General features: G+C 60.9%; 1 protein-coding gene across 4 annotated transcripts; it reads right to left on the bottom strand.

Annotated features, from left to right (window-relative positions):
• Nucleotides 1–116: 116 nt before the first annotated feature.
• MLXIPL (MLX interacting protein like) lies at nucleotides 117–22,409 on the bottom strand. 4 transcript variants are annotated; one of them, XM_075771642.1, is made up of 17 exons: nucleotides 21,962–22,409; nucleotides 13,625–13,731; nucleotides 13,391–13,473; nucleotides 13,094–13,183; nucleotides 12,263–12,307; nucleotides 11,759–11,957; nucleotides 10,950–11,027; nucleotides 6,435–6,607; nucleotides 5,759–6,356; nucleotides 5,050–5,123; nucleotides 4,398–4,581; nucleotides 3,615–3,727; nucleotides 3,310–3,429; nucleotides 2,854–2,981; nucleotides 2,384–2,507; nucleotides 1,067–1,196; nucleotides 117–609 (listed from the first exon to the last, which is right to left on the bottom strand). In XM_075771642.1, exons 1-17 carry the CDS (start codon nucleotides 22,255–22,257, stop codon nucleotides 479–481), a joined length of 2,673 nt encoding a protein of 890 aa, XP_075627757.1. In that variant the 5' UTR covers nucleotides 22,258–22,409; the 3' UTR covers nucleotides 117–478. The 4 variants fall into 4 exon arrangements, with proteins under 4 accessions (XP_075627757.1, XP_075627758.1, XP_075627756.1 ...); XM_075771643.1 differs by having other exon boundaries at nucleotides 4,398–4,578; XM_075771641.1 differs by having other exon boundaries at nucleotides 333–609; nucleotides 4,398–4,578; nucleotides 5,759–6,607.
• Between the last annotated feature and the right edge of the window lie 166 nt (nucleotides 22,410–22,575).

Raw genomic sequence — 22,575 nt, 5'->3', positions numbered from 1 at the left:
ACCCATCCCTGCCCTCACCCTGCCCGCCCCTGCCCATTCCTGCCCATCCCTCCCGGTCCTGCTCCCCAGCCCTGCCCCAGAGCAGACCCGGGGCAGGAAGAACCAGGCTGGGCCCGTGGGCAGAGCGAGTCCTTTATCAGGCGGCAGGGCCGGGCCCCGCCAGGCGCTCCCCGTGGCCAGGCCTCCTGGCCGAGGGTGCCAGGGCTCCACCTTGCGCCAGCCGCTCGGGGGCCTGGCAGGCCCTGGGGTGCAGGCCCCCACCCCTACCGCAGCAGGGACCCCCCCCCCCCGAGCCGGTGCCCATGGGAGAGGGACCCCCACAGCCCCAGGCTGCTGCCGGCCAGTGCTGCCCCGTGCTCCAGCAGCCTGGTCGTGGTGGCCCTGCAGCCCCACTGGGGGCACCTCGCTGGCGTTGGTGGGCGTTCGTCTGGCAGCACCGAGGGTCGTAGCAAGGCTGGGAAAGCCCCTTGGGGGGCAGCTAGGAGGAGCCGCCGCCACGACTCATCCCTGCCATCCCCGCCACTGCCCGCGTCGCCTGCTCGGGGATGCAGGCCGGGTCGCTCAGGATGGAGGTGGAAATGCTCAGCTGTCGAAGGGAGCTCAGGACGGCTGCAGGGAGACATGGTACATGTCAGCTCCCCCCCCACCCCCCGCGCCTTGGGGGCTGGAAGAGGCCCGGGTTAACCCATCCTGGGGAAGATGGCTCTTCCTGTCCCCACTCCAGCCCCTGGAACGGCACCAAGGCTCCCTGCCACCGTCCCCAGCAGAAAGAGCAAAACCAACCCTGTAGGGCTCTGCCAAGCCAGGACCTGGGCTCTTGGGTTAGGGCAGCAGCAGCCAGCTCAGCTGAAGCGCAGGTGTGAAAGGAGTACAGAAAAGCACTGAGCACGCAGCCCCAAGACGTCCCGCGGGTGCTTCCCTCCCGTGCAGCAGAAGAGTGGTGCAGTGCTACCCCCACTGCCCCCCAGGACCCTCCCGTCCTTTTCCCCTCTGCTTTTCCGTCAGCCCATGCCAGTGGGCCAACTCGGCTTCTTCAGGGTGCACAGACAGGAGAAGAGCCACCTACTCGGTCGAAGTGCTGGGAGGGAGCAGTGTTGGTCCAGCCAGGCGAGAGACGTCTGGGTGAGGCTCTCCATGCTGGCCGTGGAGACCATGCCGTTGAAAGACTCGAAGAGGGGCCGGATGATGATACTGAACTGATAGGAGCAGCGGAGTTAAGGACCAGCCTTGCCAAGGCCATGGTCTCCCAACCACCAGGTGTGGGCAGCACCCTCCTACAGGCAGCAGGACAAAGCTCCCTGCCTCGCCATGCGGCAGACCTGCCGGGTGCCCTCCTCAGCGCAGTGCCACGCTGGGCACCAGCCCATACTGCTGGGGTGATGGGGACCTGAGCGTCACCCAGGGCAGGCAGTGGGAGAGCTGTGTAACCCCTGTCACGACTGAGGCTGCCAGAAATGGTTGATTAGACATGAGACAACTCTTCCAGAGCAGATCAAGGAGCCAGCGCAGTGTCCTCTGGAGTGCCCAGGAGCAGGGCACACCACCAGCGTGCCCAGTGTGCTCTCCTGGTGCTCCCAGCCTGCAGGGACCATCGCTGGGGATGGGTGATTCTGTGCATGTGGGAATCCACAGCAGATACCTCCACTGTGACCATGTCCTGGAGCCCATGTCAGCTTTAGCATCCCCAGTGTCCTGTGGAAGGAGCTCCACAGCGCTCCCGAACTCTGCGTCAGGAGCCACCTCTGCCTTGCCTGGGCTGCCTGCACTGGATCAGAGTGTGGGCAGCAAGGCCTGCCCATCCCCCTGCCACTTGGGATTGTGTAGACCTCACAGTCTCTGCAGGCTTAATGGTCCCAGTCTGTCTAATCCCTGTGTATGGAGAAGCAGGTCCAGTCCTTTGACCACCCATTCCCTGGCCCTTGATCCCCTCCATCCTTTGCACCGTGTGGAGCCCGGACTTGTGTCCTGGGCGTGGGCACACCTGGGTTTCCAGAGTATGCCACGTGGCTACCAAGGCCAAGCCATCATGTCCCCAGCTTTGTGTCTAATCCCTAGTTGATGGCTGCTGCCTCTCAGAGCAAGTCCCATGTCACCAGGAGCTCTTCCCTGCACGAGCTCAGCTCTGCTGGTGACTTTTCTTTTCCCTGAGGACCGACCATTTACTCCTACTCCATTTGCATCCTTGTAACAGAAGCTTCCTCCTAACCACAGCATCTCGGCATGTTCCCACCATGTGCCTTTGACTGGAAAACATTTCCCCTTAGTCCCCAGAGGCTCTCGAGCTAGAGGGACCCGCCAGACCAGGAAGGAGTGGGTTAACCAGAGGACCCGATGTTTGGTGGAGGGGTCAGAGCAAGCAGCAGGCGCTGGCCCCAAAGGATACGATCCAGAACTTCCAGTTCTGCAGTGTGGAGGAGCGGACATACTCGTTGAACATGCTGCGCATCTGGTCGAAGCGCTGGTGTGTGATGGGCACACCCGTGGCGGGCAGCTGCTCCTGGCACAGGCTGTAGGGCACAAGCAGTACATGGGTCCATGTTCAGGAGCCTGGGGGCCACAGGGGCGACCCGGTGGGGAGGGGGTCTGGCAAGACCCCAGCTCTCAGCGGAGCTGGGCAGGAAGTGTCCCCCTCCCAGGGTAGCTGTGGGGCACGGCCCCACACTCTGGTCCCACACAGCACTGCGTCTTGAGCATCCCTCACCCTGGAAACAGGGTTTGAGGGGGCACAGAGTCAAATCCAGGTCCTGGGAGGTGCTCAGGAGACTTGCCGTGTCCTGCTGCCGCTTGCCCTGCTTGGCTACCCTGATGTAGGCAGTGGCTCCCTCCCGCCTCCCCTGGCCATGCCTCTCTTACTTGATGGAGCCGTTGAGCTCCTCGATCTGCTCCCGCAGCCGCTGTGCCTCATCCTGCAGGGCTGCCCGCTCCTGCTGCAGCTTGCAGATGTACTCGGCTGTCTTCTGCAAGGTGGTGGCCTTGCTGACCTGCGGGGCCGCAGGGGTGAGATGGCGAAGGGAGGCCCCGGGGTGGGCAGGGCGTGGGGCACCTGGCACTTCATGCGGTGGGGTGGCAGCACGAGGTGCGGTGTTCCCCGCTGCTGAGCTTTGGCGGCTTCTGCCACAGGCTCCAGACCCCAGACCACCCTGGCATGGCTGCACCGCGCAGGTCTCCACATGCCTGGTGTGGGCTCGCAGGGGCTGGGGTGCAGGGCAGGAGCCCCGTGCACAGGGGCAGACCAGGGACGGAGCATCCCTGGTGACACACCATGTCCCTGCGTGCCCAGGGTGGGTCCACGCAGCCCTAGGCGCTCACCTTGATGCTGGGCTGGGCGCTCAGCGTGCTCACCAGGCTGTGCAGCGTGTCGAAGCCCAGCTTGATGTTGAAGCGTCTCTTCTGTTCGGCGGAGATGTGTGTGATGCGGCGGCTCTCCATCTGTGGGCAAGCGCTGTCAGGCAGCTCCTGGCAGTGGGGATGGCCCTTGGCCACCTGCCCCATTGGGGATGGGGGGGCCCAAACCTTGCAGCAAGGGGGGGGGGGAGTTTGGGGGGCAGCAGAAAAGGGGGATGCATATGGGGATGGTACCCCCACAGCGAAGGCAGCGCTTTCTCCTGCCGTACCTTGCTGGATTCAGGCCTGCCCCGCCGGGACACAGGGTGGTGCAGGGTGATGCCAGCACCCAGCCCCACAGCAGGTCCTGGGGAAGCCTGGCCCGGCTTGGGCCAGTCGCTGCCTGGAAAAGGAAAGGTGATGCTCTGGGGAGAGGCGCAGCAGCAGCAGCAGCAGCAGCAGCCCCTTGTGACGGGCTGACACCAGGGTCCGCGCTGGGACAGGCAGAGAGGAGCAGCCTGCAGCGCTGCCCTGGCCCCGGGGCAGCCACCCCACCCAGCTGACACGGATGCTGTGGTCCAGCATCCAACCACGTCTTATCACTTTGCCTTATCCCAGATCCCACTCATTTTACAGCTGCTCAGAAATGGGAACATTTGGGATGTGACATTTTAAATTCCCGGCGTTTCTTGGGGTGGAAATCACTAGTCCCGAGGGCAGCAAGGCTGCGAGCTGCAGCACCAAACTGAAACTGGGAACACCACCAGAGCCTGGTTTCCAGCTGCCACTCTGGTTTCTGCAGATGAAAGCTTCCTGCTTGAAAACCAAGCTCTGGGTTTTCAAAACCACAGTCTGACATTTTGCTCTTTTTTGTCTTTTCCTGCTTCTGCCCCTGGAGGAGGAGGCAGGTGAAGGGGCTGTGCCCTCCACCAGAGAAAGAAATCCAGGCTCAGCTGGGTAAATGTAAATAGCTGGGATTGAAGCTGAAATGAAGTGTTCCTACAACGTTTGGTCCATGCTCCCTGCAGGAAACATGGTGTCCTGTGGAGCTCCTTGGGGTGCCTGAGACTCACCGCAAGCCGAGGTGGGTGACAGCCGCTCTGCCTTGGGGACCAGCAGTGGGCCTGGCTGGGTGCCTGCCAGCGGCACCGGCACCGGCACCGCTTGGGAAGGGCTGGAGCCAGGAGCCAGCCCTGGACTCAGCTGGGCCATTCTGGATAGGAAGGTGGCAGGGACGTCGGGGACAGTGCTCTGCTGCTGGGAGAAGGCAGAGGGTAGCAGGAGGTCAGGGGGCCAGCGGCCCACGCGTGCTGGGGACCGGACCTTCCCCTTCAGTCGGTCGGTGCCTGGGCACTGAGAGCCAAACACCAGTGAGGGGACCAGGGAGGGGGGACATGCAGCCCTGTCCCCATGGGACATCCCACCATCTGCGGGGGCAGCCCCAGTCCCATCGCCCCAGGGCAGCATTGCCAGGGTAAGGACCCCTGCAAGCAGGGTCTTTCCCACTCTGCCCTGATTCTTTTACAGGAGAAAACACTCAGGTGACATCCTGGTGCCCCCTCCTTCACCCCATGCCTGTCCCACCCCATATTGCAGTGGGTGACCCCCCCAGAGCCCCATCTCCCCACCTGCCATAGTGTGGCTCTACCCTGCCCCAGCGAGCAGGAGAGGCTACTGCCTGAGACGGGGGGCAATTCCCAACCTGGGGGGTTGGCGAGTGCTTACCGGGGAGACAGGGGACGTGGGTATGAGTCCTGTGCCCATCAGGCCTGGGGTATCCAGGGATGGCTCCTGCTTGGCTGCAAGAGGGCAGGGAGCAGAAGGGTGCTGCTGCATGAGGTTGTTGGAGCTGGGCTGACCTTTCCTATCCCACGGGACCGCCAGCCCCTGCATCGGCGTTGCTGCGGCCCCTGCCCTGCCTGTCTGCCCCAGAGAAGGGTGAAGCAGCCCCTGGGGAGAGGTGCCTTTGCTCTCTGCAGCGGGGATGTCCTTGGGAGCCTTCGTGCAGGCAGGGACCCCCAGCCCATTCCCAGCCACGCACAGGCCGGACATGACAGCCTCGGTGGGACCTGTCCCATCGCAGGCACGGGAAGCAAGTTGGGCAGGATGTTGATGACCCCTCAGCCCATCCGTGGGAGGCCATGGAGCCCAGGCTGGGGACACTGGGACTTTGCAGCGGTGCCTGTGGCCAAGCCCTGGGGCCGCCTGGGCCCTTTCTCCCTCCAGGGGCTGCTGAGGCCAGGGTGCTCCCCCAGACACAGCTTCACCCCCCAGGTTTGGCACTGCCCCGCTGTGGGGACAGCCATGTGCTTTGCCCAGCATCTGCAGCGTCTTAACCCGGGAGAGAAAGCGGGGCCCTTCCAATCCTCCCCATAGCATCCTCCCCTGCCACCGGCCGCTCCTGCGTCCCCCCGCAGCCCCCCGGCCCCATTACCTGTGGTCAGCAGCTGGCTCAGGCAGGGGTTGGGCACGGCCAGGTGGGGCGGCGCGGGGGGTCCCGGCAGCCTCTTTGCCTTGGTGCCGCCGGGCTTCGCCTTCGGCTGCCCGCCCCCACTCTGGGGCAGCCCCTTGGGGGGGGCAAACCTGGGGTCGCCCAGGAGGGCGGGGGGCAGTAGCTGGGGGGCGGCTGGGCCGGGGTACCCCGAGGGCACCATGCCCATGGTGTAGCCCAGCCCTGGGGCATGGGGGGCAAAGCAGGGCACCGAGAGAGGGGAGGTGGGGTGGGCAAGGAACGAGGGGCCGGGCGAGCCGGCATAGGGGAACTTGGAGCGGGGCGCTGAGGCAGGGGAGAACGGGGGGTCTGGGCCCAGCAGCGGCGCACCGGGGGATGGGCCGGGGGGGGTGTAGGGGGGTCCCGACGGCTCCAGGCCGAGGCACTTGCCCGGGAGACCGTACTGCAGCAGGGGCTTGTGTCGGAGCTGGGAACTGAGGCTGCCAGGGGCTGCGGCAGGGGGCTCGGGGGGCAGGGGGGCCGGGGGGAGCTCGGGGGCCAGGAAGGCGCCGTGGAGGCTGAGCTGGCAGGCACCGCCGGGCTGCGGGAGACACGGGAGGGTCAGGGGGGGTGGCTGGGGCACCGGCAGCCGCAGGCCGCGGGCCGGGGTCCCGCTCACCTGGAGGAGGGTGCCAGGTGGGAGCGGGGCCTCGGGGCTGGTGGGCAGCCCCCGCGTGCCCATCAGGGACCCCCCGCTGCTGAACAGGGGCTCGGCCATGGGCACGAAGCAGGGCGGCTCCTGGTAGCCTGGTTGTGTCTGCGGTGGCGGTGGTCGGTGGCCGCTGAAAATATCTGCAGGGCCAAGTGGAAACAGAGTGAGGGGGATGAGGGGACCTTCCTGGAGAGGGGTGACAAGCCCCGGGTCATGCCGGGGGGAGCTGTGCCCCATCACCAGCACTGCCACAGATTTGCCAGTCCTGCCCTCACCTTGTGGGGCTGGGGCAGCTCCGCCAGCAGATTTGGTGCCCACGTTGTGAAACGCCAGAACGTGGAGGGAAGAGGCAGCCCATGCGCCCAGGGCCAGCCTTGCCACATGCATGGGGACAGGAAAACCCGCCCGGGGTGCCACCCAAGGGTGAGGTCCCTGTCTCTGACACCCAGCTGGGCGCCACGTGCTCCAGCGCTACTCACGGTGAGGTGCATGGCTGTCCCCCTCCTCCTGAACCAGCCCCGGCTGCGGCAGGGACCACAACACCCAGGCTGTGGGCAGCCACGGCGGGAGGGCTCGGAGGAGCAGGTCATAGCATCCCCAAGCCACGGGGGACAGTCCCCACAGGTCACGGTGAGTGCTCATCTCCCTGCCCCAGCACTGCCATGCGTGCAGCCTGTGGCTAACCACATCCCATAGCCTTCCCGAAGCCAAGCCCCATGACCCTGCCGTGACTCCCTCTCCCTTCCTCTCCCCTTCCCACAACCCTGCTCCTTCCGCAGGCCCAGACGCTGTGGCGCAAAGGGCTGGCCTGACACTTCGGGCAGCTGCCTCCCTGGTGAAATGAGCTCCCCGGGCACATCAGCCCCACTCACACGTCAGCTCGGTGCCGGCGCTGCCACTGCCTGTGCCAGGGCTGGCTCGGGCATCGCCACCGGGAGGGTTTTCCCTGGAGAGGATGACTGTGCGGTGGGAATGGGGCTGCTGGATGCTTCCGCGTAGGACGGAGCAGGAGTGCTGGCTGGGTTTGCAGGCAGCTGCCCAGCAGCCCCTGGCACAGGCTCTGTCCCCAAGCAGCTGCCCCAGGACACAGGCGCTTGCATGCCCTCCGGATGCTCCCATTCTCCCAACCCCTCAACTGGTGTGAGCATTGCTGCCTCCAGGCCTCGTGCTGCTGCAGGAGAGCCTGGCTGAACTCACACACTGGATCTGCCTGCCTGGCATGTGCCATGGGCACTGGCATGCTGCAAGGACTCTGGAGCAGGCTCCATCTCCTGGGGTGCCCTGGCTGAGCCCCGCAAAGGCCTGAGACCCTTTTGAATCTACACCCGAGGAGCAATTGTGCCAGCAGAGAGGAATGCCATGGGGCTGAGCATGGTGATGATTCCGACAGAGCCATGTGCTGCCAGCTGAGGGTAACACCGGTGCGAGATGGGGCAGTACCACCGCTGAGCTGCCCTGCTGAGCCCTCAGACCGCCCCTTCCCCCTGCCCAGTGAATGCCCAGGAGCATGGCAGAGCCACCCCTGCCCCTCCATGGCCTGCACTCAGCCTGAGTCGCGGTGCTGCCAGGCAGGGTCTCAGCCTCTCAGGGTGCCGCACCAGCTCCACATTGCCCCCAGCACTCCACTGTCCCTCACCATGCCATCCCCTGCCACCAGCACTGAAGCTCTGTGGGTATTTATAGGCATTTCTGGTGCCCAGCTCTGCAGATTCGATTCCTCTTGTGCCTCTCGCTGTGCTGCAGGGATGGATGGTGGATGCTGCCCCACGTGGCAGCTGGCAGCCCCCAGACACCCTGTCCTTCCTTTCTCCTGCCCCTTCTCCACCCCACAGCTCTTGCCCATTCTCCTCTCCACCGTCGCATCACCCTGACCTGCTCCCAGGCTGTGCGGTGTGGCCAGGGCATGCTGCTGCTCGAGGGAGAAGAGTCCGTGCAGTCGGCATACCATGCCTTTGGCGTCACATTCAAACCTGGGGCTGCTCTCAGAAGGATTTGGGGCTACAGAGCCCCTTCCCAAACCAAGGACCCTCCAGTGCTGGCCCCGGGCTCTGGGAGAGCCCTGCAGTGCTGCGGGGCGATGCCACCCCACAGGAAGGCCAGCCCAGACCCCAGCTCCCCAGTACCGGTGCGGGTCCTACCTGGAGCACGGTGCCAGCAGGGCACGGGGCCAGGCTGCTCCCTCGCCTCCGCTGTCAGAACTTTTCCATCCGCCCCACACCACGCTCCCGCACCCGCTGCAGACATGAGGTGCTTCCTCATTTTGGGATTGGTTTATACACACTGACTGACAGGCGCCGAGCTCTGCCACAGCCACCAGACACGGTGACAGCCATGTGACCCTGCGGGAGCCCTGTGCCACCCGTCGCGGCGCCCACCCTGCACACTTGAACCATAGTGCTCGGCACAAGGCTGCCGGGGGGGATCCCTGCTCCCAAGCCACAAAAAGCCATTGCACACCCTGCTAGAAAGGTGGCCTTGGGGACACAATTGGGTTGGCTGGCACCTGCAGTTCTGGCACCCAGCGTTCAACCCCATCTCCTCTCCCCACTCCTCCCACAGCCCTGTGGGTACACACCCCCGGCACTGCCCACCGCATGGTGTGTGCACACCTCTCTGCTGCTACACCTCTGCCCCGCACACCCGCGCAGCCCAGCACACACCCGCGTTGCACCAGCATACACATCGCTCGCGCACATGCAGCACTGGCTGTCGCAGGACTCTCGTCCTTGGGGCGAGCTGCTCCATGCCCAGGAAATGCCATGTCTGGGACAAAACTCCCACCCACAAGTCTCGGAGCACCCCACAGGGTGCTGCCCTGCCCCGGGACACACAAGCCTCTCTCAGCAGCCCGTGTCTCGGCAGACAACAAGTCACACCTGGGATGCCATCCCAGACCCCATCTGGGTTTGGGATCCTCCCCAGCCCCCGCAGTCCCCCCCCATGCGGAACCGCTGTGTATGGGCATAACAGGAAGGGATGCTTTCCTGCGATTTAGTGGCTTGCAGTAAGACCCAACCCATTCCCAGGCAGCACCCTGGAGCAAAATGGAGGCCTTTTCCCCAGGAAAAAAATGACAGCTTCGCTGCTCATAGAGATATATGGGTCCAGATGGGCGCCACCATGCCACTTGCCATTTCCTGCTGAGCGCAGGACCGTGCCATGCCAACTGCAGAAACGGCAGCTTGGCCCACAAAGAGACGTGCTGGGGCTGCTGTTGTGACACCGCTGCGGCAAGGTGCTGCTTGAAAGGGGTTGGTGCAGCTTTCCAGCACCATGCAGGACATCTAGGGATAAGGGACACTGACAATTATCAGTTTGACCCTTTTGGAGCTGTCCCACCTCCCACATGGGGCACCTGGGGACAGGAGGCAAAGGGCCAGCAGCGGGGACAGACCTTCTTCCCAGCACAGCTCACCCTGATGGGACCTCTGGGGGGAATGAGCTGAGGGGGGCTGGCAAGAGCCTTCCCACCGCCTGCCCTGGCACATTAGAGTGCCCCAGCCTGCTCCCCACCAGCATCTGGTCTTGCATCATCCCTCAGCTGTATGGTGCAAGCACCCTCGTTTCCTCCCACCGAAGGAAGTGGAGACTGGCCGTGGAGCTTGCAGGGTGCTTATAGATGCACAGAGGGGTCTAGAGATGCTGCTGCTGCCTGAGGCCACCAGCAGTAGCTGGGAGGGCTTCAGGCACCAGCCCACACCAGCTCCCACCCTGCAAAGTGTGCCCAGGCCACCAGCCCTGGCACTTTCAAAGGCAAAGCTGGTCCCAGCAGTGCCTGCCCTGGCATACAGGGACACTGCACAGCACAGCTGGTACCAGGATGTGTCCCAGCTGACTCCACGGTGCTCATGGACACTCATGGCTCAAAGCCGGCATGGCAGCACTGGTGGCAGCCCCATGGGAGGAAGCTGCCACTGTCTGTTTCACAGTGTCCCTCTTGCCCCAGCTGGACACCAGTGCCATGTTTATCTCTAGGCCAGCCTGGCAGGGACGGTGACCTGTCCCCAGAGGACACAGCACAGCCCAGCACGCGGTCTCAGCTCTGATCCAGTCCCTGGGCTGCTCAGCCCGGGACTGGCCAGGGAGTGGGGTAAGGAGGGGGCACAACAGCACAGAACACGCTCTCTAGAGGTTTCCTCTTTCTTGGGTGGGCCAATTGTCCTTTCTCTGTCTGCAGCCAAAACGAGGTGGTTTGGCACTCCTGGAAAGAGCCTTTGTAGAAATCCCCTCCCACAGCTCCTGGCCAGGCCCTTCCTCACCTGCCATTGCTCTGCCCCAGGTGCAGTCAGGCATGCCAAGCCCCTGCCCTGCAGCACCATGACCCATGCACACTGCTTTTTCCATGCCAGTGGATGTCCAGTGCTTTCTGTCTGCTCCAGCAGCTCCTGCTGCTGCCTGGCCAACCCTCTGGCCCCGTCTGCATGGGGTGCATAGCATGCTGGGCTGTGTGGTAGGTGGTACCACATGCAGACTGGCTCTTACCTGAGATCTCCATATCATCCAGGCTGGGCTGCAGGGGTGCCAAGTCCGGGTGTATCATGTCAGCATTCCCAACATACACTGGAAGAGGGCAGAGCTGCAACATCGGGGCCCAGCCACTGCACTCCCAAGACTCTCCCTCAGGGCTCCTCCCACCACTGCCCTCACCCCTGCCTGGCTGCCACCCCTCCTTGGCACCCCAGCGTCACCCCGCATCGCTGCACCCTGCCCCGTAGCAGTGCATGGGCAGGGAGATGGGCACCCACCTTGCAGACACCCAGGGCCATCCTGTCCCCACCACTCTGCCCACCAGCACCTCTGGGACCTCATCCAGTGCCCAAGAACACCAGGGAAAGGTTGATCCTTGGTGCAGGACCAGCCTGGTGCTGCAGGACCTCCAGGGACCTGGCCAGGCAGGGCAGCAAAGAGTGGCCATGGAAGGCAGGACGTGCCCATTGCTTACCGAGGGCTGGCAGCCCTGCCCTGGAGTCTGGTGCTAGATCCTTCACCGGGCTAGCGCTCCCTGGGCTGCTCAGCCCATCCCACCTGGGACAGTCTGGGCTGGTCCGTGGGGAGCCAGTGGAGGTGAGGATGCTTCCACCCTGCCCAAACGGAACTCTCACTCCTTTTAGGCAGGGCAGGAGCATCCCCTCCTCCTGCCCTGGCAGGAGGGACGCCAGGAGATCCTGTCTGCCCAAAGAACATAGGCGGCAGCTCTCAGGGACTAAGCCAAGAGGCAGCAAGGTGCTACGGGGCGTGCTGCCTGCCTGGACCTCCTCACCTCCAGTGAGAGGACAGTATGGAGCACCTACCATCCTCAGGGAGCGCCTGGTGGGTGCTGGGCGTCTGTGTCATGGTGAAGAGGGTGTCAGAGATGTCTGAGAGGAAGGTGTCCAAGTCGAAGTGCTGCCTGCCCCCCGGCTCCTCTTCCTCATCCCCAAGCAGCATGGGCACCACATTGCAGAAGAGCTGGTTGCACCATTTCTCTGTTGGCCTCCAGACATCCTCATCCTGCATGAGGTGGAGCAAAGGAGCCAGGTGGGCACTTTTCATGGGTAGGGTCCATGCCTGGCTCCCCAGCTGCTCTCCCTGGCAGCTCCCATGCTCCCCACAGCATTTATCACTCCAAAGCTTCACAGCTGGCATGTTGGTGCTTCCAGAAGGGTGAATCCGGCATCCCAAATGCTTGGTGTCCCATCCCATTGGGTTTGTCATGCCCTGGGGCTTTCATCCACCCTTCTCCCAAGCTGCCCAGTGCAGGGGTCCACATTGCAACCCCCTTTTCCCCCCTCCACACCTTTCCCCAGCAGACTCACCTGCTTTGGGCTGGAGAGCTCTCCCTCCCGGGTGGACTTTCGGAGCTGGAAGGAGAAGGCAGCCTGTATCACTCCCCAGCCAGGGTGGGCACGGTGTGGGGCACAGCCAGGGCAGGGCAGAGGGCATCAATGCTCAGGAGGGTGTTCCCTGGGGTGCTCAGCGTGGCCACCATGAATTCACATCTGCCTTTACTCCACAGGGTCTGGGCTGAGCAGCTGCCGCAGCGGCGGACCAGTGGTGTGTGGTGGTGTGAGGCTGCCAGCACCCTGCCCGCCCGTGGCACCCCTGGCCTTTATCGGTTCCGAGCGAGTAGCTGGGGAGGAGGCTGGACCACGCTCCACCCCGCATGGCAGGCGGCCAAGGTCGTGGTGCCAGCATGCCTGAGAGCGGGCACCCGGAGTGACGCGGAGCCAGCCGGCCTGCCTGGCAGCACGTGCTGCCGGGGTGAGACGTGGCTGCCAGCAGCATGCCAGCAAATCCCGGCCCCACCGGAGCGCTGTGGGTGAGCCGTGTACCTGCTTGACCCACTTCAACACGCGCGCTGTGGGTGCGCTGCCAAACCCAGCCCCAGATCGTGTACCCAGCAGGGCACGGTCAGCCCAGGTCAGGCTGCTGGAGCACACCGCAGCACCGCAGGCAGCTGGGGATGGGGTCCCCACCGACCTCCCCTCCACCGGCACCATGGGGGCAGCCCGCATCCCTCTCACGCTGGCAAGAGCCTGCCACGTCCCGCTCCTGGTCAGGCATGGCTCCATGTTGGGCACGCTGATGTCCTGTCCCACCGCTGGCACTGCCACGGGGCGGGGAGCAGCACGGGCAGAATCACTCACTCGCTTCTTGTAGTAGATCCTCCACTTGTGGTACTCCCTCATCACTACCTCGATGCGGCGTTTCCAGTAGTTGCCCTCCAGCACAACAGCCTGCAGGGGCAGGACAGGGTGTCATGGCTGAGCCCCCCAGCCACAGCACCCTGCAGCCAGGGCTGGTTTCCTTGTGCCATGTCAGAAACACCTTTCCCAGCAAATCTATGAAACAGAACGAGCTCTGCTCCCCGCGCATCCCCAGCTCCCACCTGTGCCGCCTAGACCTGCTCCTGGCCCAAATTGCTGCGAGGCACCATGCCCTACCTCTGGTTTTCGGTGCTCATCAGCCTCCGACCCCTCCAGCGGGGTGATGAAGCCGCACACAGGGTTCTTCCTCCGCTCCACATCTGCACAGGGGAAAACACAGCTGGCTTTACCTATGGCTCCATCCCAGGGTGGGGGAGGGTGCCCATGCACCCGTACATCGCTGCCCCAGTGCCAGCCCCATCCCACCTGGCATTTCCCAGCAGACAGAGTGAGGTCTGGCCCTGTACTCACACTGGATGTACCACGCTCTCCAGATAGCGTTGTTGAGACGAATTTTATCCCGGCAAAGCAGCCGCAGCCCCTTGAAATTCTTCCACTTTGGAGACACCAGCTTCCCACTAAAACACCAAGAAAAGGAAAGGCTGAGGGTCACCATACCAGAGCCCTCCCAGTTGAGGATCTCCCAAGGGGGCTGTGCCTCGAGAGATGCCTGGGGCCACCAGCCTGGTGGCAAGTCTGGAGCAGGTGCAGCCGCGTGACTCCGCTGCAGGTTGCTTGCCAGGACCTATGGAGCACCCATGGGAGCACCCTGAGCTCCTGCTCACCGTGAGAGCAGCACAGACCTAAACCGTGAACTTCACAGACCCACACGAGCCTTTCCAAGCCCCTGGGATTAAAAGACAGCACATAGAGGAATTGATTCATCAGGGCTTGAACCTCAGCTCTGAGGAGGGACTGCGCTGCCTCCAACCAGGACAGCTGCATCCCGGCCCCAGGGGATGGGAAGGGAAGTCTCCTGCCCGAGCGAGACACCCGGGGACATGTGTTGCTGTGGCTCTTGCCTCATCGCAGCATTTGGGCAGCTATTTCTGACTCTCCTTTTAACGCCAGGCAAGGCTTGGAAACGCTACCTTCAGCTGGGGGCAGGCGCAGGCAGCAGGGCAGGCAGGGACAGCCATCTGCATGGGTCTGGGAAGGCAGGACAGCAAGCTGGAGGACGTTAAGGACATTAAGGGACGCTTGCCTGTGCCCCAACATGGGCAGAGAGTGGGACCAGCCCTGCCCTCAGCCCAGCACTGCCTTGGGCTCTTCTCCACACCCATCCCTGCAGACCTGTGCCCCTCACCCTAGCCCCCAGCCTGAGCTGGGCTCCCTGCTTCCCGTTTCCCAGCTCCCAGAGGCAGCCGTGTTCTGCAGCTCATTGTGGTGGCAATGATGTCCCTAACGGGACCCACAGTGTGGGCAGTCTTATTTGACTGATTGTCCTGTTTCCTTCCGGCCAAGGGACACGACTTCCTCGCATGCACCCGCTGGGGAGGTCCTGCTGCCCCAGGAGCTCCACGGGGGAGGCTGGGGTCCCTCTTCCTTACTTTGGGGTCCTTTTCACCTCTCCCTGCGAGTCCAGCAGCTGCCCCAGGTCTTCTACCCACCAGGGCATGGCCTTGGAGCAATGCTGGCTGCATGGAGAGGAGCAGGCTGGAATCTGCATGGCACCCCTCCCTGGGAAGCCCACGTCCCTCCACAGCCAAGAGTTTGCCCCTTAAAGATCTCGGTGCTGCTTTGAGGCCCACTTATCCTCAGCACATGCAGGGAGGAGGAAAGGTAGAGGCTGGGCTGGGTGTAGGGGTGCTGTATTTCCCCATTGCCAGCATCTCCTCAGGGGCACCCCAAGGACCCCTCGAGCTGTGTCCCCAGGGAGGTACTGGGAATGAGACCAGTACCTGGCTAATGCTTTAACAAGTTGCACACTTGTTCATTCAAGCTTGTGAAACCTTTCAGCACCCGCAAAGACTCTGGCTGATTCTGCATTAACCTGCCTTGAAATTTGCCTCCCACGGCACAGCACGGCACAGCATGGCACGGCACGGAAATGGGACTCCCTCTCTCAGCCATTCGGCTCAGAGCTCCGTGCAGCCCAGCGGGCAGGTGGCTTGTTGCAGGCAGGGTGCTGTCCTCGACCCAGGCGGCTCAAACAGGCAGCAGTGCAGGCAGCGAGAGCCCTGTGCTGGTCCTACACAGCTCTGCAGCTGGAGGGAACGTGCAGGAGAGGAGAGGAGAGGAGAGGAGAGGAGAGGAGAGGAGAGGAGAGGAGAGGAGAGGAGAGGAGAGGAGAGGAGAGGAGAGGAGAGGAGAGGAGAGGAGAGGAGAGAGGAGGGCGCTGCTGTCCCATCTCACCGTGGGGAACAAGGACCCCTCCGGCACCAGAGCCTGATGCAGGGACATGTCTGGGAGCAGGTGCTCCCACCTGCAGGGGTGGACGGGGACAGTGGCCCAGGGAGACCCAGCCCAACCCATGGCCCCAGGGGCTGGGGAAGGACCTGAGTCCCCATGGCTCCAGCCCCCAGAGAGTTAAGGACTTGGCTATACACTGGCCACTCCGCTATCACCAGGATTTTGAACTTTCCCCACTGGCACAATGCAAACAATGTGGTGGTGCCAAGCAGAGGAGCCAATGGAAGGGACGGCTTCCCCGGGCATGTGGCCAGATCCTGCCGGTCAAGGCTACCAAGCCACGCTCCTCGCTGGTGCCGCCCGCCCTGACAGCCAGCTTAAAGGAGCAGCCCGAGCCCATGGACTGCAGCCCCGTGGCCGCAGATGGACACCTTGGCCGCGCACAAGGCTGATGGGGCCGTGGCCATGGAGTTGCTGTGGGACCGGAAGGCAGAGGGGAGATGCCTTTAGGCTTTGCCACTAACCGCCTTTTTTCCCCATTAACGATCCTTTCAGTTTTGGGGCTTATCAGGATGATCTTTGCTCCCTGGTTTACCTTGAAAATGGCCCCACCCTTCCCTGAAATTATCTCCGTAGGGAGATGGATGCAAACCCCACGCTGAGCCATGAGAAAGGTTTGGGATGCCCCAAACAGGCTGGGGGTCTTGCTGCCCCGCACTGCCAGAGGAATGGGGACACAGATCCCAACCACTCACTAAGGGGTCTTTGTGGGATGGGGTGAGGGGGGAGCAGGGCTCAGCCTGGGACCACACCTGGTGTGGGTCAGCACTGACTCTGTTTTGTCCAGTAGCACCTCGTTTGCTTCATGAGTCATTTAGCCTGCCCAGCAGTTTAAGGTGTTGTGGCCCCAGCTGTCGTGGCAAAATGAGTATTTTGTTCTCTATCAACAACAAGAGGAGGAAGGAGGAGATGCAGGGTGATCCGGTGAGATGGAGGGCTGCACAAAGAGAAACAGGCAGCAGCGGGAGGGAAACAGTGAAGCTGGGGGTCCTCTGGCAGGTACCAGCTTGCTCGGCCTTCACAAGTGTGGGAGGAGCCCCGAGGGGCTGTCAGAGCCCCCCTGGCTCCCTGGGCTGCCAGGACACAGCTTGGCTCTGGGCTGCCTGAAAGAGGACAGCCTTTCCTGGAAGCCCTAAAAGCTCATGTTCAACTTCTCACAAATTTTGCTATCAAAGTCATGTTTTTTCTTGACTTTTTATGTTTTAAAATCCAGAATCTGGGAAAGAATGTGAAAAATCTAACCACAGCTTTCCTATAAAGTGCCCCCAAGCACAAAATGACTGTGTTCAAATCTGGCTTCAAGTCTCCACTACCTGAATGTGCTTTTTTCTTTACCATGTTGTGCTGATGAAAATGCTTCTGCTCCAGCTCTGCTGCTGCCTCTGGAGGGAGCGAGATGCATGGGTGTATCTGGGGTAATTCGAGGGCTGTGTTGTAACAAAGGTGTTAATAGGCTGTTCTGGGGATTAGATAGGGACCTGCTCTGTGTATTTACTCCCAGATAGGAGTGCCTCTGCCCTTACAGCTCTGCCTCTCGGGCAGCCATTTACCTCCATGCAAAGCGAGCATGAAGTGCCCCAGATGAGAAGGGAAATCATTTAAATCCTCTTGCAAAGTTGTCCAGGAAGCTGGATAGCTGTGAGCCAAGCCAGGTACATCTCCACTGCCCGTTATTTTGGTGATCTCTGGAGGTATGACCCCACTGTGCATCAGCGTGGGAACAGGCTTGCACACCAGCCCAGCTCCTCTGCACACTGCTTGAACAGGATCAGCGCCAAATCCTTGGGAAATGACAGAGAAACAGTGTGCAGCTCCCTGCCACTAATGACAAGCACAACCACACTGCAGCATGGATGGGTTCAGCCTGGGCATGAGCCTTCCCCCCTCACCAGACCCGCTATTGCCCATTGTGTGGGTGATTCGTAGCAGAAGCTGCCCAACCCACCGCAAAGTCCAAAAGGAATCTGCCAAGCCGGGGCTGCCATCGGCATGGAGCTCCGATCCCTCGCCTCCCACTTCCTTCCAGCCGGGGCATAGCCAGACCCAGACGGTCCCAGGTCTGGATGAGACTGAAGCCTCATCGAATGGTGCGGGTGGACCCAGCAATGTCAGGATGTAGCCACATCGGTGCGAGTCATCTCCAGCCAGTTTGAGCTAGTGCGTAGGGCTGCGGGCAAATGCTGATGAACTGTAGTGAACTGAGGTGAGCAATTTGCCAGGAGGGCAAAGGAAAGTGCAGGCTAATCCCAAGAGAAGGAAATGGGGAGAGGGTAGCTCAGTGTCTGCATTGCTGCGGTCTCTGCATGAGTGCTTTCTGCCCCTGTGCATGAGTGTTTAAGGCACTGTGAATTAGAGGATCAGTTAGAGAGTATGGCAAAGCTAAAGCAGCAATTCCAGTTCTCCTAGGAAAGGCTCAGAGCTTCCTGTCAGCTTGTCAGGAGGATGAATTAGTAGGGAATCGTCATGCGAAGGTGTAGTTGAACCCTGCCTTATTTCAAATCACAAGAGGGGCAGAGTAAATAGTCCATGTCACTTACTAGTTTGATGTCCCCACCTGCTAAATCTCCCCTCTGACTATTTGTAGGGGAGAAGACTCTGGGAACAGCTACAGGAGGCTTCTTCCGAAGCACAAGATAGACATGTGCAAGATAAGACCATGAGTGGCTGCAGTTTGCAGTTCCCATCTGCACCCAGCTTTTCTCCCTTCAGGAGAACAGTTCCGCAGGTCAGTCACCCAATGATTCCCTGCAATGGGTCACAGGAAGGTGTGCGAGACCAGGAGACCAGCTCTGCAAGGCAGGACACCAGGGAGTGACGCTGCGGTGATTGGGAGAAAGAACTTGCTCAGCTGGGGAGGTTGTGCTAAGGCCAAAGTGTGAACAGTTCCTGGAGGAGTTCAGCTCCACGTGCTCAGCTTTTTGGGGAAACATGGCAGAAGCAAGCGTGCTGCAAGGAGGTCCATCCATGGGAGAAATAACAGTCTAAGGAAGGGATTCAAGAAATGCATCATGTTGCGGAGAAGAAAGAGTGGAAGAGAATCATAAGGAGAGCTGCTGGAAGTGTCCTGGAAAATGACAGTCCTGCAAAGGGCCTGGGGACTGCTTTATCCCACCCTCAGGAGAAAGACCTCAGTGGGGGGGATTGCCTCTTTTTGAGACATCCTTAGAAGCAAGTCTTGATGTGGAGAGAGTGTTTCTTTCCCAGCGAGGGCGTGATGCACAGTCCAGCCCATGGGGGTCAGATCCTCGGGGTGGTTGCTCAAGCTGAGACAGGACTGCCATAAACGTATGTGAAGTGCTGTAGAGGAATGCCGAAGAGAGGAGGGATTACAGCTACCCAAAGGACAGTTCAGCTACAGCCATTGAAAAATGATACTGTTTAGAGAGAGTTAGTGTATTGCCTTTGAAATGGTGTGAGCGCAGACAGCAAGGGATGGGTGACTGCAACAGTCACAGCTGAACCATCAGGTCAGGAAAAGTGATGGCTCCCCTCTACTCAGCACTCCTAAGGCCAAGTCTGGATATTGTGTCCAGACTAGCCCCCCAATAAAAGAGGGAGGTTCACAAAGTGGAGTGATCCTGGAGGAGGATGGTTGGGACCTAAGGTACATGACAGAAGAGGAGGGTGAGTGATGGATTTGTTCAGCCTGAAGAAGAGAAGGTGAAGAGAGGATCTACTTACTGCCTTCAACTATCCAAAGGAGGCTACAGAGGAGATGGAGCCAGACACTTCTCAGACACGCACCGAGAAAGGACAAAAGGCAACAGACACAAGCTGGAACAAGGGAAACTCCAGTTAGAGCCATGGACAGCACTCTTTCCTGTGAGAGTGGGACAGGGTGGACAGGTGCTGGGCTCACCATCCTTGCTCTCTATCCATCAGAGTGATGCCCCTGAGCAACCTGATCTGGCTTTGGAGTTAGCCCTGCCCTGCACAGGGGTTGGACTAAGAACTCCAGAGGTGCGTCCAAACTGATACCTCTCTGTGGGTTCTGCTTTGATAGGGAGTTAGTCTACAGCATCACTGTGGATGCACTCCTTGAAGACTGGAGGACATTTGGCTGACTACTCCAACTGAGGCTGTGCTGCACCAACACCCCTTCCGAGGAACCTGGCTGGAAGGGAAGGGGTGAAATGGCAGATGATGCAGAGAGGTATCAAATCAGATAAAACTAAAAGTAGGGGTGCACCAAGTATCTTTAAAGTCTATTTCCCCCCTCTGATACCTTCCTCCAACTACTGCTTACAAGTCTGTCAAAAATGTATTAGCAAAGCTGCCATGGGCTTCCCAAGGGAGAAAAGAAATGCCTGAACGGCAGCTAGCCAGCAGAGTGGTCAGCTCTAGAGCCAGAGTCCAGTCCCACCTGTGGACAGGCATATCCAGCACTGCATCACAGGTCCAGGTTCACCTGAACCTAATCTCTGATCAGTGCTTGTTATCCTGTTTTTAGGGTGCTGGCAAGCTGCAGAGCATGACGGCTGAGAGGTGGAGGGGGAGTGCGTCTAAGGATGGAAGGAACTCCAAGAGAGAAGAACCAATCATGAAGTTCATAGAACATCCAATATCAACATTTCCCTGGTTGGAACCCATGGCCTGCAGTTACCCTGGCTCCACAGCAGACCAAGAACTGCTCCCACAGGTGCTGAGCAAGACCTAGTCTTGCACCAAAGCAGCCAGGAGACATATCTAGTGTTCTGGACTCCGGGGTGGCCATCAGTGGTGGCACTACTGCTTTGTAGCTGATGTGGATCCTCCTCACTGAGGGCTACTGTCCAGCTGCAGTTGCAGTGTGCCATGGAGCTGGGCTCAGGACTGGTGTGTGCATTGCCATGCTCAGTGCAGGAGGGAAACAAGGCCCTGAAAGAGTCCAAGGGGTAGAGAGAACTGGAGTGACGGAGCCCTGTCTGCAGTGTAATGGCCAGTCCTGGGTGGCATACAGCTGCTATGGGCCACTCCAAAGCACTTGCACCCCTGTCCCTTTCCCCTCGGCCTGGGCAGCACCAGAGCTCAGGGGCGCATGGAGGCTGTGGGGCATCTCAGGAGTCAAGAGCTTGAGCACCCTGGGGTGGAGCAGTGTCTGCTCCTCCAGCCCCAAGCTGCAAGGCTCAGAGTAAGGCAAGTTTGGGGCTGGGAGAGCAAAGGAGAGTGGGGCCACCAGTGCTTCAGTGTTCCCTGTGCCTGGCACTCAGGGGTGACTTACGTGACCAGGAAGCATGACCCTCAGCTGGGTCACCCCATGCTGAAGCTCAGCGTGCTCCCACAGAGTGCCAGCTTCACCAGCACCTCAGAGGAGAGCTGTGCTGCACTGGCTGTGGGAAAACCTGGGCAATCTGGGATGTGGCGATGGGCCAGATGTACACAGCTATGTGGCAACTAGTATCCTTGGAGTGCTGTCCCAGTGCCCAGCATCACCAGGGCTGCTCTGGTAGTGACCACATATTCCATCGTGTTGAGCACTTGAGGACTTCAAGGCATACCCGAGAGGTCAGCAACTGAATGACACCCTGCACGGAACAAGGCAATGGGCGACTCTTCAAGGCTGTTTTCCTGAGGTTTTGTTTTTATGCGGCATCAGTAGGACATCGTCATTCCAGGTTTTCATCTGGACATTTTGGGAAAGCTATGCAAGCAGTTTTGCACTGACGCCAGTAGAGCAAGTCACCCTGATGAAAGAACTCAAAGCCTTGGGGCCTTTGCAAAAGAGGGGACCTGCCTCCAAGAATGTGGACCAAGGCACTAAGAGACACGATGCAGGCTCTCCTGTTGCCACCAAGGAGCTGTGGGACAAGCAGGCCCCTGGCATCCCGGGTGATTTGTGTGGTTGAGGGAACAATGCAGTCACCCATCTGATTTTGCAGGAGAGAAGTGGGAAAGCTTTCAGGTGGCCCTGGACAAAGCCCCGTGCCGCCATCCAGCCCTGAGTGCTGCTGTATGTCCTGGAATAACCTCGGGACATGGGCAGAATCAAGGACGGGAAGGCAGGACTCCTGCTCTGGGCTGGATTGCCAAAGACTGAGCGTTGGCTGCCCACAGGGTTGTTGCTGCTCTACACAGTTTGCAGGACCTGGCCATGAGGGTGCCACAGCTGGGTGCAGTGACTCCAGAGCTCTTTGGAAGGTGGAAGAGCGTTAAGCTACACGTGAAGACAGGAGGAACTTCTCATCTATGTTGTCCATGGCCAACAACCCAGCACCAGCTCTTTCTCCCTGAAACCTCCCAGGATCGCGTTTTTTGAGCAGATTGTACATCACAACCCAATGGACAAGAAGATGAGGACACTTTGGCAGTTAGCAGCAGGTTCCCAGAGGGGCAGTAGGGCTCAGACAGCCTCACGCCTTCAAAGAGCTGAGAGGGTCCATGAGACGCGTGCCAGAGAGAGAGAGATCTGGGACTCACCTGTACTCCAGGCTCATGCACTCGAAGAGCCGGGTGAGGGTCGGGTCGATGCTCCGGGGATCAGCCGGTTTGGGCTCAGTACGGTGATGGCGCCGGCGGGGCAGTGAATCGCTGTGCGGGGACGACACCATGAAGTGGCCGCTGTGGATGACCTGGGAGGGATTCTGTGCCCCGGCACCCGGTCCCGCGCTGCCCGCGGCCGCATCCTCAGAGTCCGAGTCGGAGTCAGAGACGGGGCATGGCCCAACCGAGGGCTCCGGGAAGGGTCCTGGGAGCCCCACCTGAGCTCCTGCCATCGTCCAGCGCCTACTGAGGAGCCCTTATCGTCCCACCCCAGCGCTGTGATCCACGTCCTGGTTCTGCTGGAGCCCTACGGGTTCCGCGCTGGCATCAAGCACATGCCGTTGGGCTCCCCAGCACAGGACACCCACACCACACCTCCTCCTCAGTGCCGTTCGCCCCACCCTGGACCACGCCGTCTCCTCCACGCTCTGAGGTTCAGCTTTCGGTTTGCCGGGGCGGCGAGCCGTCGGCCCTATTTATAGTGGTGGCAGCTGATCCCGCCCATGGCGCACCGTCAGCCAGGCCACGGCAGCGTGCCACCAGCCACCGGC

This window comes from Balearica regulorum, chromosome 19 (genome assembly GCF_011004875.1).
Source record: "Balearica regulorum gibbericeps isolate bBalReg1 chromosome 19, bBalReg1.pri, whole genome shotgun sequence".
NCBI classification, from domain to species: domain Eukaryota; kingdom Metazoa; phylum Chordata; class Aves; order Gruiformes; family Gruidae; genus Balearica; species Balearica regulorum.
Note: the sequence above shows the minus strand (reverse complement) of the source record. Positions and strands in the feature narration are given on the sequence as shown.